Below are 20,763 nucleotides of genomic sequence, written 5' to 3'. Positions count from 1 at the left end.
GGGCTGCTTCAGAAGGAGCCAATCTTCCCAGCCTGCCAGCCCTGGGCTGGCAATAAAGTAAAACAAACTGAGGGGTTGTCATGCTGAGACTCAAAGGGTGTTATCACCTCGACAGGCGTATTAAACTTCCATTTGGTCCAGGGGGCCTCACAGAGAAATGGCAGGCCTGTGGTTTTCTTTTCCAAAGGGGACAGGAAGTTTGCCAAGTCTGTTGTCACAGCCAGCACTGGCCTCAGGGGGCCTGTCCACAGTCCTCACCTTCACACAGCCCTGACACACCTGAGTGGAGGGATAGCAGGTGGGTTCAAGCAGGCGCTACCACCAAGCACCCCCAGGAGGCAGAAGAGCTCAGCCATAAGACCCGCTGGAGACCTCCATTCACTGCAAGTTCCTAAGGTCTGGGACTAGAAACAGCTTGGCTTTCTAGACCTGTTGGCCTCCTGTGAACTGCCCTGCTCTACAGTTGTTATTATCTTTACTCTCATTAATACTACTATTGCACATAAACTTATATTGCTGTGTTATTACTTTCATCCCATAGTGTATACCCCTATATCATATATAATATTTAAGAAAAACAAACAGATGTTTTTACGTAGGTGTGTATGTGCATATATATACACATATACATGTGTATATATTAGGATTAAAATATACTAATCAAAATAGCAAACCATTATTGGAAACTTTATAGATGCATGATCTCATTTTATTTTTACAACTGCTCTATGAATAGACACTGTCATCCCACTTTACCAGTGAGGAAAATGATAGCACAGGGAGGTAAAAATAACTTGCCAGAAGCCACATAGCTAATAAGCCACATACATAGCAAAGATATGTACCTGATTCTGTCCAACTGGCTTCAGACCAGTATGCTCTGCTACTGCCTACCCTGGTTTAGGAAAAGTTTCCATCTTGGTAAGTGTGGAGGTTTTAATACAGGAGACAAGGCTGAAGTGGGGGAGGAGGTAGATAAAGAAACATCTCCCCTTTAGGAGAATGGCTTTTGAAAGAAGGTACAGTTTTTCTGATATGCCTTAAGTTAAGAATCCTCTTCACCACATATATGAAGGTTGCAAGAATGGCCACCAGGAAAACATTTTCCAGCTCAGTAATTAGTTTATAATGTGGCACCGAGTGAATTTCCTAGATGAATCATCAATTCCAAGTCCCTCTGCCAGAAGCCAGGTACAGGCCACAAGAAGAGAGCCAGATCCAAATCAAGGAATAGTGATTTTACTGGCCCTAAGAGAAGTCGCAAGAAAACACTTGAAATGATTGCTATCCAGATGGACTTCACCAGAGCTGATAATCCTGGGCTGCTAGCACACAACAAATGTTTAAAAATAGCAACAAAAATCAAAACCACACAATTGCACTCCCTCAAACTCAAAGGGGATTTGTCTTCTACGTGTTTCCAGGGTTCCTTATCTCCCCCCACCCTCTTTCATTCTAACCAAGACTGCACAGTATTGGTGCCAGCAGACACAGACTTCTGGCCCGAAAGAACACATCCTACAATGATGCAAGGTTATACGAGAACACTAGACATCTTCCTCATTCAAGAGCTCTGACAATATTCCCATCCCATCAATTTTCAACCCTTTTATTTTAGCCAAGTAATGGACATTCAAGGTCCATGGAAACTAGACAAACACTGTTACAGGGATTCACCACAGCTGACCAGAAGCAGCACCTTCCTTACAGAGCTAAGCTGTCCCTGAGGAAAATACATCCACTCTCCCCAGACATTCACCCATGTCACTGGTCTTTCAGTGAAAGGGAAGCGAAGAGGGATCAACAGGTTCTGGGATATGTATGTCTCTGTGCTTTCTGTAACCCAACAGTGTGCTGGCCCCTGAGTCTTGGCATGAGGCAGGAGAATTCAGTGTTTAAAATGGCTGGCTGAAGAGGCCAAGTTCAACTCTAGGTGGGTCCCTTTTATGTCAGTGTCCTTGGGGAAGTTAACTCTCTATGCTCCAGTTTCCTCATCAGGAGAATGAAGGGAATAAAGTCACCTACTTTATAGGGTTGATGTGACGATTAAATGAAAAATATGAGCTATCAATGGGACTGCAGCACCTCACTGGAACAAAATTTCATCCTACCCTCCATAAATCCAACATTCCCAAGTACTGACCTTAAGTATGGGGTAGGTGGTTAAGAAGGGGACAGTAAAGAATCATTTAACAACTTGAGATCAAACTCCAGCTCTTGCTGTTAAATATGAGTCTCACCTCTCCTACCTCTGGGGGAAGCCTGTAGGCCACTTCTCAATGAACCACCTTCTTCCCTTACTTCAGACATCTGGATGTTTTACAACAATTAACAATGAAAAGAGAGGAAAGAAAGAGGCCTCCTTAATTAGTTTGACTTCATAACTGCAGACCAGACATCTGCCCATCTGTACTGTTGTTTATGTTGCTTATTGCTTAGCCACCTAGCATTTTGCCTGAAGACTCGGCTCTTTAATGAAACCATACTTTGCTTGGTGGTGATTAGGAACTCAAACTCTGGGCTTACACAGCCTGGATTCAAGTCCCAGACCTGCCACTTCTCAGCTGTGGTTAAGTTACTCAATCTCTCTAAGCCTCCACTTCCTCATCTGTAAAGTAGAGATAAGAAGAGTATTTGCCTAATAAGGTGGTTGTTAAGTTAACAGTATATGTAAAGCTTTTAGCTCAGCATGTGACACATAATAAATGCTAAAACATAAAATAGTGCAAACTAGTATTCATTCTTTCATTCACTCAGCCAAAAGATATCCAAGTACCCACTATGTGACAGCCACTGTTTCAGATACTGGAGACATAAAAGACAGAGCCCCCTGCACTCCTGGACACTCTAGTGGCTATATTAGCAATCATGTGTGGCAATCATAGTGGCCAAGGGAGCATATCATACAATTATGAGTTGCTTATTTATTTCCACTCATACCATCAAATTGGAGAATTATAAAGAATCATGACCTAAAGGAGAATGGGTCTAATGGGTCTGCACAACGTCACCAAATGGCTATTACTCACATTTGAGCTACATCCAATTCACAACTGTCTGGTGTTGACTGTCTCATTCTGCCATCAGTCTTATCAACAATATTCACAGGGCTGGCACACATGGGGACTTCTGAGCATACGGCCCATTCTTGAAAACACATGGAAACCCCTGGCCATACCCATTCTTTGTGGCTTAGAGAAGAATACTAACTTTGGAGTTAGAAGAGCTGGGTGGATTGAAATCCTAGCTTCACCACTATGAATAGGTATAATTTAGGATGAATTATTTAACGTTATGAGCCTTCTGTGGACACTGAAGACAGCGAATCCTTGCAGACCTTTGGCAGGATTAAAAACACTGCGTGTGAAAGCTCAGCTTCATGCCTGACACACGGTAAGTACTCAATCAGTGGAACGTGTTTTTAATGCTCCCTCTACCCTCTTTGGATGGCTAGCTTTAAATGCTCCATAGTTTTGTGTGAGCTACTGCCAGGCCAGCTCTGAACAATAAGGAAAACCACAGAAAGCAATTCACAAAAGCCAGATGAGCCTCAGACATTGAGAAATAACTTGCTTGGGCCCAAAAACTCACAATGGGCAAAGCTGAGACTGAACCAGATAGGCTTTACTCTGGACTGAGGCAGGCATGAATTAGGGTTTCCACCTAAGCCACTACCCAGCTGGAAGTAGAAAGTTCAGACTAGGAATGTCAATCATTGGCATTCTTACTCCGTGCTCTCACCCAAAACTTATGGCAGACATTACTAATAGATCACAGCACTCTTTCCTCCTGTACCCCATGCAGGCTCAGAATCAAGACTACAGTCATGTTGTACTATTTCACTGGTGAAATTTTCCCTTCCTTTTTTATTTTTCATGGAGTCAGTTCTTGTGAGTTTATCCTCCTTGAAATTTATATCTGTTTCTTGATCTAACAGAATAAATGGATGTCCCAACACTGTTCGGCTTCACGTGACAGGGTTAGAAACACAAATATTCCCTTCCAGATTCCACTCTAGGAAAATGCCCTCAAGGCTTCTGCTTTACGATGAGGTAAAGGAGGGAGAGATATAAATGACTAAAAATTATTTAAATGGAACTATGTAACAGGCTTTTTACACACCAAGCTTTACATGCATTACTTTATTTAATCCTCTCAATAATCCTCTAAATTAGACTTCCCATTTTATAAAAGGATAAACGAGGCCCCGGAAACTGAAATGATTTGCCCAGTGTTACGTGCCCAAGGGTGCATGCCCCATTTCCCACCCAGATGTCTCTGGCTCGAAATCCAAAGCTCTTTCTCCTGCAGCAAATGTCAAAGTCTGCAGAAGATCTCTTGTGTGGGGTTTGCTAACATCAAATGGCCTTGACTCCTTTCCCCTCATCGGCCCATTCCTGGCACCCTAAAACAGCATTCAGTTTTTTTCAAATGGTAGTGCTCTCTGTATTTGAATATGACTTTACATTCTTCTTTGACAACTTTTCAACAACCACAGGAATAGACGGAAAGCATCACTGATTTTATGTAACTCCTAGAAGCTAAATTTGACCCTTAAAGTAAATTTAAAAAGAGACAAAGTCCCTTTCCATGACTTCAGGGTAGAAATCCATAAGGAGAAACCAGCATAACCTGGAAAACAAGACATTTCTAACACAGTTACCCAGACAATAAGAACCTGGGTTCTTACTGACTCATGCCAAAGCCATAATAATCCTATTAGCTCTCAGCATTTTCATAGCATTTTATAATTGGCTCTTTTGCAGACAATGTTTATCTGATCCAAACAGTGAAGTTTTATAGATGAGGAAACAGAGACACTGAGAAGTTAAATCCAGGGTAAAATCATACTGCTGATCAAGAAGAATATTCTGTTGACCCAGGTCTCCTCAGGACCAGAAATTCTCCTGGCTCATCTTTCTGCTTCCTTGCTTCCTTCTTTTTTTCCTCCTTTCTTTCCCTACCTTCTTGTTCCCTCTGCCCTTTATTCCTTCCCCCCAAATACCTGTAGTTCATCACAGGGAAAGAGGTGCTGAAATTGGAAAGGGTGGCTCTAGGATGGCTTACTCCCTTGTCTTTCTCAAGGTCATGCGGTCTCTCTCCTGGTACCTCTGCTTCTCTGGGGCATCTACTCCGTTTTCCTCCCCACCAACCGGCTTCCTCTGTTTGTCCATCGTTTCTGCTCCCTCACACTTCAGCTTCCTTGGAGCCTGTTTCAGACCTGATGCAATGCCACAGCCTCTCTCACTGCAGCCGGGCATCCTCAGCTCTCACCGGATATCCTAACACTGTGTGGCCTCTCCCTGGAAATCAGCTGCTTCCAGTGTGATATCAGTGTGAAGAGGTGTGGAAATCACTCTGCCTCCAGGGTGATAGGCTCTGGCTCTTGTCATATGTCTTCATGCTGCCCCCTGCTCCCGTTATTCCCTTTGCTTTGAAATGATGAGGGTTTGAGGGAGAGGGAAGACTTAAAAAAAAAAAGACTAGCAAGAGGGAAGAGAAGGTGAAAACTGTTAAGACTGCAGTCCCAACTCATTTCAGAGAAAACAACCATATCCCCAGTAGGTGCTAAATGTGTACAATAAAGAACAGTGTAATATAGCAGCTCAGAGCATGGTTTTAGAGCCAGGCAGAAAGAGATCTGGATCCCAGCTACACCCCTTAGTGCACAGGAGCCCTTCAATTTCCTTATCTATAAAACGGAGATCTTAACACCTATTCCGAGGGTTATTCATTCAACAGATATTTATCAAGCAACAACTAGGTGTTAGGACTGTTCTAGGTGCTGAGGATACAAAGATGAACAAGACAAAGCTCCCCTCTAAGGAAGCCATTAGCAGAGTGATTCCCAAACTTTGCTTCATACTAAAATCAAGTTGGGAGATTTTTAGACTCCCTTTTCCCTGGTCACACTCCATACTAACTAAATTAGAATGTTTGCTGGTGGTAGTCAGTCATCAGAATTTATTCAAGATCCTCAAGTGATTTTAATATGCAAAGTTTGGAATCCATCATGTTAGCAGCAAACACTCCCCAGACAGACTTCTGCCTTTGCCTCCTCACCTGCATTCTGGCTGAACTAGTACCTCATTCATTCTAACCAGAGGCTGGGCAACCCCAGGCATAGCTAGCTAGTGAGTATTTAAATTAGCAATTAAAAAGAAAACTCTGATCAAAAGAAGAGGAAGTACTCTGCATTAACTCACTGGTTTAAATCAATGTGTTTGGGTTTTCTTCTCCCTAACCCATGAGGCGGCCCTTCCGGAACACCTGTGAATAAATGCTGTGAAAGTTAGAAAGTCTCCCTGAAACAGCCTCTTCACTCAGCCTCTTGGCTGCTAAACTCATTCTCAAACATGGGGTTAGACCTCAAGGTTTCTCAAAAATTTACAGAGTTTGTAGGTCATGGACCACTAAATTAGAGGACCCATTTTCTCCAAAGTATCTCTTGTTTATTGAGGAGATTCTCACCCCAAAAGGGGAGCTCAGTTTACGGTGTGGAGAATAAAAAGTGGACGATTTAAGAGACTGCCAACTTAACTAGTCTCACCACTGGAAGTGGATCAGGTTTGACCTACTTCCTTCCAGGGAGCAAAAGCTTCAGAGTTATTTAAGAAGAGGCACCACTACCTTCATGGGAAACGAACAATAAATATGCCATCTCCTGCTCCGAGGAGCCCTTGGTGTTCACGATCCTTACACCACAGGGCCAGCCCAGGCCTTCAATTAACACACGGCTGCGTATTCAAGCAGAAGTAGACATTATCTCACCATGCTGTTATCTATCAGATGACCAAGGGAAAAGACAGATTTTTTTTCTTTGGTAGTGTAAACCAACCTGCAAAAGGATGGTTGTTTTATATTGACTTTTCATCAAGTTGTTGATGGATTCAAAGAGCCGTCTCATGGATTCTTCAAACTCCATCTGTTCCTTGCCTTCATAAAGCCTGAAAGAAGACACATCTGAGTCATTTCTCAAGCCAACAGGCAATACCTTTGAAAGTGTGTGCCAGCCACAAACTTCATTTGAAATTGAAAAGAGACAGGGGTGGAGATAGGGACTTAAGGGGATGGGGGTTGATTCGGCAGTCGCTGCTTGCGTAAGCCACTCAGGGGAAACCCAGGTCCACACACAGAACAGGTACCATCCAACTGACTCAGCATAATAAACTGACTCGGCATAATAAACCGCCCCCTCCTGCCTTTTTTAAACCCTGAAGGACCTCAAAGGAATGAAACTCATCCAAGCTGAGGGGACCTTAATAATTTCATCCTTCTGCAAGAATCAGAGGGAGACTGTGGTCATCAGATTTTCAAAGTATCTTGGAAGCATCAAGGAGAAATATTTTCAAATACACTTCCCCTTAGCCACTGCCCGCTTGTCGGATGAATACAGTTGTGTCTGTTCCACATCAGGGGCCGTCATTTTCCCTGCCCTCTTATTTCAGGAGTGTACTTGATACCTAATTTTAAACTTTTTTGCCTCTGATTATAAAGGCCCTACATTGATATTGTAAAAAAAAAAAAAAAAAAAAATGCATTACTTATGAAGTGAGACTCCTCATTAATTCTACCATAAAATTAGCAACCATTAAGGATGGATATCCTTGCAGAGATTTTCAAGGCCTGTCTAATATATACATGTGACTTTTTATAGAAACCATCCCCTTGTATAAAATCAGTCTCCAGGCCCTTGAGTCTCAGTGCCCTCGTGGCCCAGCCTTGGAGTGTCGTTCAGCCCAAGGCCTCTCCAAACAAGCTTTTATTGCCGACGGGTGAAAACTCTGCAGCCTCATCTGTGGCATCCTGGGTGAAACACAGAGAAGGGTGCTTCTGTCTCCCATTCAGATAAAGAGGGTGTCCTGTCACAGCCCTACACAGACAGACACCACTGAACTGCCAGCTGCAGTGAAGGTGCTTTCCGCAGATAAAACGCCGACACACTTACGGGGTGTATTTGCTCCATCAATCACCGGTCGAGCGGTCCATCACGGCCACCTCAGCGCTGTCTCCACTCAATCCCCCACCCATGCTCTCGCCCCTCTTTTCTTTCTGCTTCTCTTCTACCTCTTTCCTCTGTCTTTAAGTGTGTGTCTCTCTGTTTTTCTTCTTCTGAGTATCATTCACTTTGTCTCTCTGTCAGTCTCTAGGTGTACCCCTGCTTTTCTCTCTCTCTCTTTGACTTCATCTCTCTTTCTTCTGTCTCAGTCACTCTCTGTGTCTCCTTCTCTTCTTTTTTCCTAAGTAGCCCCTTCCTGAAGCCTCCTGAAGTAAAAAGCTTAAGGGGAAGTCAATGCCAGATGTTTCAATCCATTACAGGGATCCGGAAATTGCTGCTGACTTTCTGGGTATCTACTTCAAGGTCATAGAGACAAGGCTGTGAGAGGAGCCAGGAGTCCTAAGCCTTCTCTCCTTCTCTGTCCCCATCCATCCCACTCCTCCTTCTCCTCTTCCCTTCTCCCCTCTCCTACACCACTCAGTCCTGAACACAGAGATGTTCTGCCATAGACGATGTGTTTTGGAGTCAGCCTGGGTTCCAATCTCCACTCTGCCCAGTACTAACTGAAGACCTTATAAATAACAGCAAACATCACAGAGTATCACTCTGCCCCAGGCACGGTCTGTATTATTAAATCACATACCCTCATCACCACACCACGGTAGGGGGCCCCATCCTTAACCCCATTTTACAGATTGGTGACTTAAGCAACATGCCTAAGGACTCTGCACCACTAAGTGTTGGAGCCAGAATTCAAACCTGGCCATCGGCTCCTGAGCCCGCCCTCTCAATCATTTCGTAGACCACTGTGCTCAATGCTTTACTACCTCTCTTAATTCCTATAAGCCTCAGTTTCTCACCTGCAAATGCAGGCTGTAACAGCCCTGTGTCCAGGGATTATGAGGAGCCCAGCTCACATGGGACGTGCTTGGCACACGCTGGGCCCTGGTAAATGCTAGCCATTGTCTTGCTGTTGTTAATTGTTGGAGTATTACACAGATAAAGACATAAAAAAACTCTCAGTAGGTTGAGACTTCCCCAAATCCCATCAAAGTGGAAAAGATGAGACCAAGTCTGGCAGGGAGGAAGGGAGGGTCTGAATTCAAAGTAGTGATGCTTTCCCTGTGAGACGGTGCTGTGAGCTTTTCTTTGTGCCCAAAGCTAAGCTAATGGACGGTCCAACCCCCAAGGCTTTTGCCTTGAAATCCCTTGCTCTTTCCTCTAGCCACAGCCGCTTGAAAACATTTAATAAGCGACATCGTAATTCCTGTTACTGGTCTATGGTGTCTCCCTCCCACATTTAACAGCCAGACATGGCTGCCCATGGTGAACTCATCATTATTTACATCATTATTTACCATGTATGGACTTTCTCTGTAAGGCATACTTATTTGTATACTTGTGGCCATATGTGTGTGTGGCTTGGGGGGTGGGCAGAGGGGATCCCACCAGGTCCTCTTCTTGGGAACCACTGGTACTGCCAACAAAAATGGTCTCCAGCAGCTTTCTCCTGCTCGTGACCCTACCCACCCCCCAACCCCCAGCCCACCTCCCATAACTGAATGGTCCCATGGCAGCTCCCTCCCTGGAATTCATCATTCTTAACAGAGAAACACAGAAATGGGCTTTGTTGGGAGTCATCTTAAGGCAGTGCTCCAGGAGGAAAGTTCATGAACTCCTGCTGAAGAGATCTTTGAGGCTACCCTGGTTCTTGACATCCCTGTGTCTGGTTATTTAACTCTTCTTGGATTTTATAAGCTGCACAAATATCCCTCCAATAAACTCCCTTTTTTTTTTTTTTTTTTTTTTGCATAGACTAGCCCTGGTTGGATTCGTTGAAACTCCTGTCCAGTCAGAACTCTGCAGGGTGAGACGGGCTTCTTCCTGCAGCTCCCTGGGGTTCTAAACCAAGAGCTGCTGGGAACGCCAGTGAGCACTGGGTCCATGCTTCCTGTTGTACAGACGAAGAGACTGAGGGCCTGAGTGCGGAGCTAACTCGGCTTCATTACCATCTTTTAAAGGTTATTTGACTGAGGTGGGAAGGAAAAGAGACTTTTCGGCTGTAAAATCAAGTCGAGGCTTTCCACTCAAATTTAAACTTAGGAAACTGAACTTAATTTCTACCAGCAAGACGTGTGATTTGCTCTGGGTCACAGACTGCACCAGTGGCATAGCTAGACCCAGAACTCAGCATTCTCCTCCTTCTACGCTCTGAGAACCTAACAGCGCAGCACAGGTGACACAGATCTTATGAGGCCGAGACTGGGGTACCTGCCTCCCTGGGAATACAAGCTGCTCCCTGGTATTCACGTCACAAGTTAAGTACCTTAACACCACACTCTAGTCAAGGGAAGGAAATACATTCTATACCTGCTGAAGTTTTATAGAGGGTAAAAACAATTCTGTTGGGGAAATGGCTTGCGTTTTACAGTTGACTACATCATTAAGCAAAATCGTTGCAGTCTTATCAATTGTGTGTGTGTGTGTGTGTGTGTGTGTGTGTTGATTTTTAAGCCTGGGCTTTTATTTGGTGGGAATGGGAAGAACAGTTGAAGAAAATGACTACAGTTGGGAAGAAGAAAGGAAGCAAAAAACTATTTAGTGTAAAGAGCTTTGCTGTCTAGCTAGACTCCTCCATAGACTGGCTGTTTGGCCTCAGACAAATTACATCTCCGAATCTTACCTTCCTTGTTGATAAAACAGAGATATAATGCTCATTCGAAGGGTTATTTTAAGGTGAAAAAAATGAGATAATGCATCTCAAGTGCTTAGTACTATAGCTGGCACTTAATAAGTGTTAAGTAAATATCAGTAATTCTTGTTGTTGATTCCTAAGCACAGAAGTGATCATACTGGCAAACTCTCTGATCTGAGTGTACGTAAATAAAAGGAATATTTCTTAGAAGGAGTGACTAAGGAAAAAAAAATACATAAAGTCTTTAGATTATGTGGAAGAAATAAACTGATGGCGGTTGGCGGGTGGGGAGGGCATTCAGCACCATGGGACCTCCCCTGAGAAGCATAAGGAGAAAAGAAAAATAATGTCTTGTCTATCTGCAAGGCTTTAAACGTGGCCTTGAAGTCAAGGGCACAACAGATGTAGTTTCAAGGTCCTTCTTTAACACTTGTTCTCTGTATATAGCTTCAGGAGGGAAACATTTTTTCTGGCTTCAGAGCACCTAGAAAACAGCTGATTCTGCCAGGGGACGAATTACTGAAGGGCCCAAAGGCCCTGACCACAAGAACAACTGGAACAACCCGCGAGGCGCTGTTCTGGGGCATGCAAGTCCAACCACGGCAGGCACTCAGCTCCCAGGGCTAGGATAAATATAGCGATGCTCGGCTGGCACGTGATTCATTAAGGAGACACTGTGCACAGCTGAGCACTCACTAAATGCAAGTGGGGCCCCACATGGAGTGTACAATGCCTTGCACCACCTTCTCCGTGCAGGTACATAAAGCCTCAGCTGAAAACGGAGACGCCAACCTCAGGCCAGCAGCCCAGGGAAGCAGAATCGAACCAAGGCAACCTCAGGCTGCAGAAAGCCAGGAGGAAGATTCACCTTAGAATCCAGGGTGGAGGGTTTCCTGAGTACCGGCCCCTTTACATTTCTATACCTCATACCTCGGCCACTTCCAGCTCCCCTGAGCCACATTCCCAGGCATCCTCCTGATTTCCTACCCACCTCTTGGAGGCAACACAGACATTTAAGTAAGACTGTGTAGCTTCCAAACCCTGCTGTGACACCTGTCAGTTGGGTGATCTTGCCTAAATTTCTTCATCTCTAGAAGGCTCAGTTTTCTCACTAGTAAAATGGTACTAGCCCCACACTGTTGTCCTACTTTAAAATAATGCATGTAAAGCAGTCAGCACAGTGCCTGGTGCAAAATTAACACTCAATAAATATTAGCTATTGTTATATAGTACCACTGTTTTCTTCTGGATCCACTCCGTTTTGCTTTCTAAAGTCTTAGGAGGAAGAAATCAGCCACTTCATAAAAGCAACTGCCATTTATTGAGCACCCATTGTATGCCAGGCACTGCAGTGGAGGTAAATACGAGTAAGACTCAGTCCCTATCCCCAAGAAGTCATGAGGCAAACCGATAGGTAAATCATATATTGCCGTGTAGCGAGAAAAGCTGAACAATAGAAGTCTAATATTATTGTTGAGTGATTCCTAAGGTTCAGGCACTGTGCTCAGTTCTTCACATGGATTAGCTCATTTGATAGGGGCTCTTATTATCTACATCTTACATATGAGAAAAGAAAACAAATTAAAGAGGCATGAACAAGGGGAATGGAAGCTGAGAGGAGGGAGCAGGGGCTCCGCTGACACTGACCTCGGTGAGCCACCTACCTGAAGGCCCCTCTCAGCCCTCAGCACCTCGCCCCCCTCCCATGCCACCGCCACAGCCTGTCCCCCACCTCCCTCCTTCCTCCCAGAAGTCCTGGAAAGGCCCCCAGGATTAGACCTGGGCCTGGCTTGCCTCTGTCTCCCTTACCTGGTCATATCTTTTGCCTAAATTTGCTCTTGGCAAGACACACACCTGACTCATTTCACAGGTGCTTGGGAGCAAGACCAGATTCACTAGAAGCTTTTAAAAATGAAAACTCTATTTTAAACGTCTCCACGATCTTACAGGGAACTGAGCAAAATTACTTAAGTAATGAGATCTCACCACACCACTTTGTTACCTTGCCATACAAGTCAAGATACTTTTGTGCACCCAGTGATGCCGGGACATGAGAAATACTGTAGAAGGGAGACCACTTACCCAGTGAATTTCCTTAGATGAATGATATGCACTGCACACAGCATTTAATGCAGACTGTCACAATGCCTGAGGCTTCCCTGTTAGAATACTTCATTCTTTATCATCACCACTTACTTGCCTGTCTTCTCCACTGGAGTATAAGCTCCATGCAGGCAGAGATCAAGCCTATTTTGTCATAATATCCCCACGTCTACCAATAGGCATGGAACAGCAAAAGTGAGTTTTAAGCAAACGCATCAACAAATGATAAATTATTAAATGAATGAACTTCAGCACCTTCAATGTGGCTATACAGAAATGTCTTAGGAATCCAAAGAACTCATAGCAGTTCAGCTAATTCTAACGGTACCTAAACAACATCGTGAGGATGGTATTAATAGTCATCTTCAGCTCTACCACCTTTATTTTTTTATCATAACTTTTACCACTAAGACGACTAATACTGTTAACAGCTGCTACTTACTAAGCATTCACTAGGCACCAGGCACCATGCTAACCGCACAAGTTCACCCAGCTAGTAAATGGCAGAGTCAGGATTTCGAGCCGAGGAGTGTCCAGCTGCAAATTTCACTCCCTCAACCACTAAACAATATACTGCCTCGTGGAGCAGAGCAAATTAAGAGCAGATCACCAGGGCCGGAACAAGTCAGGTGGGTAGGAAAGCATCATTTGCCCCTGGGATGATATTCTGCAACTGTGTAGGGAAGTGAGATGGCTAGCTCTCACCTTTTTCTGTTCAGGCTCTAAATCCACGGTTACTTGGCTGGTATTCCCACCCCTGAGCCAATAATTTGCTCTATTACAGGAGGTGTAAATTAGTGACTTTACAAAGAGAACCACTAAGCCATTCGTGGTTTCAGAAGAGCAATTACTCTGGAAAATTCACAGCAGTCTAAGACCAGAACCTACCTACCTCTCTATTACCTCTCTGTCTCTGTCTGTGTGTCTCTGTGTCTCTTTCTATCTCTTGTCTCTTTGTCTCTCTCTCTCCACATCCCCACCATTTGGGATAAAGAATAACTGTAGCCAAACCAGGAGCTGAGTCTGTCTGAAAATCATCCTTGCATTTATCGATCCTACTTATAGAAAGAAACCCTTCAGTGCACTCAGCAGGCACATTTAAATCACAGCAATAGGGCTGGAAAGGGGTCATGAAAGAGAGGGTCCCCTCTCTGGTTCCGCTCTTCCCCACGTGGTCATCGTCACCATTGCCACCCCCTCTCCCACCACCAAGGTCTATGGACCTGAAATGAATCAGAAATTGCAGATTAAGACATGGAATTTTGGTGCAATGAGCCTGGAGTGAGCTGCCCAGCTCAACAGTGGCCAGAGAAAATTTCATTTGAAGGGTAACAAAGTTGAAATGTAAGGAGTTATTCTCAGAAGAGAAAGAGTAAAGTTGTACCCTATTAGAAAGGAACTATAGGGGCTTCCCTGGTGGCGCAGTGGTTGGGAGTCTGCCTGCCAATGCAGGGGACACGGGTTCGAGCCCTGGTCTGGGAGGATCCCACATGCCGCGGAGCAACTGGGCCCGTGAGCCACGATTACTGAGCCTGCGCGTCTGGAGCCTGTGCTCCGCAACAAGAGAGGCCGCGATGGTGGGAGGCCCGCGCACCGCGATGAAGAATGGTCCCCACTTGCCGCGGCTGGAGAAAGCCCTCGCACAGAAACGAAGACTCAACACAGTCATAAATAAATAAATAAAAGAACGTGAATTTCTTTAAAAAAAAAAAAAGAAAGGAACTATATAAGGAAGGGCTAGGATAACTACAAAGTTGCCAGTGTGAATTGGCAGGCAGCTCTGGTGGCCAGAGAGTATTTCATGAAGACTTGACTGAATTGAATACTACCAGCAGTCCACAGGCAGGGCTCAGACCAGTTCCTGGTGCCAATCCTTTTGTCATTGACAAAATTATTTCTACTTGAGCTGTTACTTCTCCAGAATCTGACGTTTGAGGTGGGATTGCCCCTTAGGGCAAACTGCAAAGAAGTTTCACTAAACAGTCTTCTTCCTGTAAATCACCCCAGGGAAGAAAGATCTGTAGATGAGAGGGAAAAAAAGGCAAACTCAACGTGTGGGTATCCTGTTTTGAAAAATGTCTAGAATGAACGCACAAAAATTAATGCAATCACTGGAGAAAAACTGCCTCAGGTAGAAGTGTAAACAGCTTAAATAAAAAAAAAAATAGAAGTTAACAATATGGAAGAAATGAAAGAAAAACAATCCATCTAGAACATTCACTTTACTTTTAAAATATGGCAACCCTGTATAATAAATTAATAGTAAGTAGGTCATAAAATGCAGGCAAAAGCTAAGTTATGAATAGAGTGTGGTGTGCGCCCTGTGCCATCCTTCATTCTACTGAGAGGAGCGTCAACCTTTATGTAATTTGGCAGGAAGAACTAAATTGCCTAAGTCTGCACTTAGGTAAATTTCTCCATTAGCATGAAAAATGGTATTCAGGGTCTTTTCCCTCAATATAATTAGAAATTGAGTGTTCCCAAAACAATGTTCCTAAGGATAGAAACACACACACATACACACACACACACACACACACACACACACTTCCACGGTTTCAAGACATATAGAGAAAAATATAGATTACATCATCTACTTGAAAGAGAAGCTAATACTCAGCGAAGTCCCTCAGCTCTTTCTCTTCAGGCCAAGTTGGTCTAAAAAGTTTAGGTACTAAAAAGAAATTAGGTCTTGACTGCTTCTCTTACCATTTCTTCCTTTAGTTTTTTAATGACCTGGGAGGTGTCCTTGATATCTTTTTTTAAATTTTATTGAAGTGTAGTTGATTTACAATATCGGGTTAGTTTCAGGTGTACGGCATAATGATTCAGTATTTTTGCAAATTATACTCCATTAAAGGTTATTACAAGACAATGGGTATAGTTCTCTGTGCTATACAGTATATCCTTGCTTCTTATCTATTTTATATATAGTAGTTGTACCTGTTAATCTCATACCCCTAATTTGTCCCTCCCCCGCTTCCCTCTCCCCTTTGGTAACCACAAGTTCGTTTTCTATATCTGTAAGTCTGCTCCTGTTTTGCAAATATATTCATTCATATATTTTGTAGATTCTACATGTAAGTGATAACATATAGTATTTGTCTTTCTCTTAAGTATTTTACTAAGCATAATATTCTCTGCATCATAACAGAAAAAAATTAAGTTGCAGAATGATTACACACATATGCACACACATACACGCACCTACACACTTTGTAAAATCTGTACATTAAATTGATCATTTCACTACCTCTTAGAAAAGGGATTGTGTCAACAGTCCCCTTATACACTTTTATATTATATTCTGATTTTATAACAAGTAAATATTGCCTTTAATTTTAAAAAGATCTTTCTACTCTTTTTTGGAGGGTGGGGGTGGGGAGTGAATGTTTCTTGGCCTCCAGTTCCCTTCTACAACAATCCTTTTCTCCAGGGTCTTTCCTGAACTCTCTCATTCTCATCACGGGAACTAGAGCTGGAGCCAGGAGGTCTAGCTCGAGGCCATACAACTGGAGGCAGTTTTCCCTCTACAATCATAGAATCAAGATGTTGACTTCTCACCTACTTCCTGGTTCTTGGCATAGAGTGCAACTAGAGAAACACTTGCCTAGGAAATGTCCAGTCAGTATCACTCTAAACGGTGGTCATGCCAAAACCGTCTAAACTTTGCCCTTTCAGCCTGTGGTTTCCCGAGAAGTATAAGTAACCCCGGGCTACATGATCTCGTTCCACTGAGAGCCTTGACATTTGGTGTGTAGAATTAAATAGAATTTTTAACATTTTCTTTAATAATGGTGCTGGTTTGAAAAATGCATGTGCAGTAAAACTCTTTTGTTTTGAAATCTGGGAACACCTGAGGAAGTGTCGAGTCCAAACACGGTAAGGTTTGCATTACTGGAAACGTCAGTCGAGTGGTAGGATGGCTGAGGGCCAGAGAAGTTGCCAGGAGAGGGCAGTGTGGCAGAAAGACCAGTGGTCTGTGTCCCCGGACTGAATTCTAGAACAGATGTCAGCACCATTGTTGTGTTGTCACCTTTAGCAGGTCACATCACTCTGGGCGCTCGGTCCCTCATCTCTAAGTAGACCACATTATCATTGAGGGAAACCTCCAGGATTCCTAATTGGCTTCTACTCTCAAAGAGTCAGGATGGGGTATGACAATCATCCAAGACCAAGCCTGCTCACACTGCAGAGTTCCCCAGCATGACATGGCCTCACAGCTGCCCAAGCCAGAGCCTGGGGTAAGTAGGGGTGGATCTTGAAGAGCCTGAGGGTCATTCAGTCATCAAGCCCCATTAATTCCACCTCCCCAAACCATTTTTTTCCAGCTTTATTGAGATATAATTAACATATGATACTGTGTAAGTTTAAGGTGTACAACGTGATAATGTGATACAAGTATATGTTGCAGAAGCACTGCCACAATAAGGTTGGTTAACACATCCATCACCTCACAAAATTACAATTGTGTGTGTCTGTGTGCGTGTGTGTGTTGAGAACATCTAAGACATACTCTGTTAGCAACTTTCCAGTACATGATACAGTATTGTTAACTACAGTCACCAAAGCCATTTACTATCCTTCATCCTCATCGGCACCATCTTCATCCAAGTCCCCATCACCTCTCACCTGTAGAGGTTTCTGAACCACCTCCCTTCCTTCACTCTTACTTCCTTTCAATCCATTTTCTACACACTGGCCAGAGGGACCATTTTAAAAACACAAATGTGATCATACCATTCACTTGTTCATAATCCCTTATTTTTATTTATTTTTTTACTGTATAGCACAGGGAACTATATTGAATATCTTGTAATAAACTATAATGGAAAAGAACTGAAAAAGAATACAGAGATATACATATATATATATATATATATATATGTATAACCGAATCACTCTGCTATACACCTGAAATCAACACAATATTGTAAATCAACTACACTTAAAAAAAAAAAAAAAAAGAGTCAGTATAACTCCCAATTTCCCTCAGGATATTGTCTAAATGCCATGGCCTGACCTTCAAGGATCGTCAAGATCTGTCTCTTCCTGTCCCTCCAGGCAATCTACTGCTACTCTAATCCCTCCATCACTGAATTCCAGTCACTTCTGCCTTTCCACAGCTCAACTGAGTCAAGTTCTCTACTGTCTCAGGGACCTCCCTCCAGCTTTCTTTTCACCAGTTACACCCTCCTCCTCTTTACCTGCCAACTCCTACTCATCACTCAGGTCACAGATGGCACTTCCTTCAGGACACCTCCCTGACTTCATGATGAGATATGATCTCCTTGTTACATGCTCTCAAGGCACCTCACACACACATGTCTCTTAATTTCATATGCGCCCACATGACTACCTGCTTAATGACTCCCTTCCCACCTAGACTAAAAATCCCACGACTAGGCTTGAGTCTCTCCAATTCATTGTCGTATTTCCAGTGCTTAGCAAAGTGGTCTAGTGGCTACTCAATAAATATTTGTCGGGTAAACACTTGATCGCTAATGCAAACCAAAACCTTGACCACTAGGCAAATGCTTCAACGACACAGAAACGTTCATTATCAAGTCAAGGGCTTAAAAAGAAGGACCAAGTTTTAGGGCTCAGTGTGCCTGGGACAGGTATACAATGTGTTGATGCTTAATGTAAGGAAGAATAAATGCTGAGTTACAGGCCTTTTAGAAGCTGTATGCTCAGAGGGAAATTAGATTTCCAGGCCTGGGACGACCTGTGAATTAGTTACAAGGCACACATTCCTCCTGCCCCATGGATACCTCCAAAATGAAAAATGGCACAGTTCCAGGTTCAGAGAAGCAGGACATGCAGTGTGTGTAGCAGACCAAAGCTCCCGGGCAGGGCCCTCAACAGGCTCTCTACTGGTTTCTGGGGTTTGGGAGAGGCCACCTTCTAACATGTATTACAATGGAGGAGGCACCAGATTATCACATTAAATCATATCAGAAGAGGAAATGTTGATCACAGAAGAGGGGTCCTGATCCAAAGAGGTGAGCTTTAAAACCCAGGGCTGCATTTCAGTCACCAGACCTTGATGACCCAGCTGTGAGTACCTGGTTTAAAACCAAACACAGAGAGCAAGCCATGAGGGACGAGGGAAGGGAAAACTAATAAATAATGGACTCTCTAAAGTCTAGGAAAAGGACACTTTTACTTGGCTTGAGCAGTTGTGTTTAAGGTTTCCATTAGATAATTACTTCAACTAATAAATATTTGTTGATCACCTACTATGCACCAATCATTGTGCTATCAAGGAATTTATAAGGAGAAACAAAAATCAACCCCTAAATATGTAAAATGGCAGCTATGATATGTATTTGGGTGTCAATTTTTATTTCTCTTTCCAAATTCCTTGATAGCACAGTAATTGATGTATAATACGTGCTCAACAAATATTTATTTGTGATACATACTTGAAAGACAAAATACATGGGCAATAAGAATTTAAAGAGATTTGACCTAGCCAGAAAATACAGGGATAGGTTCCCTGAGGGAGTGATGCTTGAGGTGACCCAGGAAAGGAGAATAAGAAAGAACTAGGAGAAAAGGAGAAGAAAGGCCATTCCATCCACAGGTCAGCAAGCACATGGGCCCTGCAGCAGAAGGGAGCCGAGTGGGTCAGAGGGACTGAATGAAGGCCCCTGAATCCGGAGTGGAGAGAATCTGGGTAAGCCGGGTGAAAAGAGGCTGGCGGGCAGCCAGGACCGGACCCTCGCAGGTCACGTGAAGTTTTACCTTCATCCTAAGAGCAATGAGAAGAAATTAGAGGATTTTAAGAAGGTGAGCACCTCAATCAGACCTGAAGTGTGGAAAGATCATTCTGGCTGCAGTGAAGTTTAAAGACTTCCACTTCTGACATTGTGGTGGACACAGTGCCCTAGAAAACCTCTCAATAAAAATGACTCCCAGGGCTTCCCTGGTGGCACAGTGGTTAAGAATCCACCTGCCAATGCAGGGGACACGGGTTTGAGCCCTGGTCTGGGAAGATCCCACATGCCGCAGAGCAACTAAGCCCATGTGCCACAACTACTGAGCTTGCGCTCTAGAGCCCGCGAGCCACAACTACTGGGGCCTGCAAGCCACAACTCCTGAAGCCCGCATGCCACAACTGCTGAAGTTAACTGCTTGGGGAAGAGAAAGAATGAGATCAATCCTGGGGCCTGCATATTGGAGACCCTTGCAGTAAGCTGATACCCCAAATTGTTATACCTTCCTATAAAGGAGGGTGAGAAATAAATCTACTGCATGAAAGAAAACTCGGTGCTGGGTGAAGAAGGAAAACACATCTCCACTGAGATTTCTTAACCACAAGCCAGTCCTCACCTGGATTTTGTTTGTTTGTGGTTTTGTTTGTTTTTGTTTTTTCCAAATTCATGTGCCTCACTTCGATCCACAAAGAGAAATTTTAACTTAAAGAGGTCTCTGGTTGTTAGTGACCCCCACGTGAACAATGGAAGGAAATTCTGATTTTCTCTGGAAGAAAATAAAAAACTTTAATTCAAGACTGAAAATACACAAGAACTGATAAAGTTGAAAGGGAAATAAGCTTTAAAAAATAATAATAACAACAAAATGCACACGGACTCAAGGTCACCCAAAACAGAAACAGCAGAATCAGCCTCACAAAGAATCCCCCTATTGGAGTTATCCAGCAAAGAATATAAAATCTCATACTTAATGTGCTTCAAAATATAGAAAGGATGTTTGAAAATACAGTCAAGAAACAAAAAAAAGTTAAAAAAATTATATCTGAAAATAAGAACTCAATGGAATTTCTGAAAATAAATAATATAATGATTAAAATAAAAAATCTCATTCAATGAATCAAACAGCATATTAGATGTAGTTAAGAGGGAAACTGGTGAGCTGGAAAATAGGTTGAAAGAAATTAGCCAGAATGAACCCCAAAATCCAAAAGACAGAAAATATGAGAGTTTATGAGACATGGAGA

At 43.4% G+C, this 20,763-nt stretch overlaps 1 protein-coding gene across 1 annotated transcript in view; it reads right to left on the bottom strand.

The window, feature by feature from the left end:
- Positions 1 to 20,763, bottom strand: part of DOCK2 (dedicator of cytokinesis 2) — a 385,217-nt gene that overhangs the window by 306,651 nt on the left and 57,803 nt on the right. The window contains exon 21 of the mRNA XM_059917659.1: positions 6,839 to 6,947. Coding sequence (XP_059773642.1) covers positions 6,839 to 6,947 — 109 coding nt within the window. The remainder of the gene's footprint in view (positions 1 to 6,838; positions 6,948 to 20,763) is intronic.

This window comes from Balaenoptera ricei, chromosome 3 (genome assembly GCF_028023285.1).
Source record: "Balaenoptera ricei isolate mBalRic1 chromosome 3, mBalRic1.hap2, whole genome shotgun sequence".
Taxonomy (NCBI): Eukaryota; Metazoa; Chordata; class Mammalia; order Artiodactyla; family Balaenopteridae; genus Balaenoptera; species Balaenoptera ricei.
This window is presented reverse-complemented; position numbering and strand designations above follow the sequence as displayed.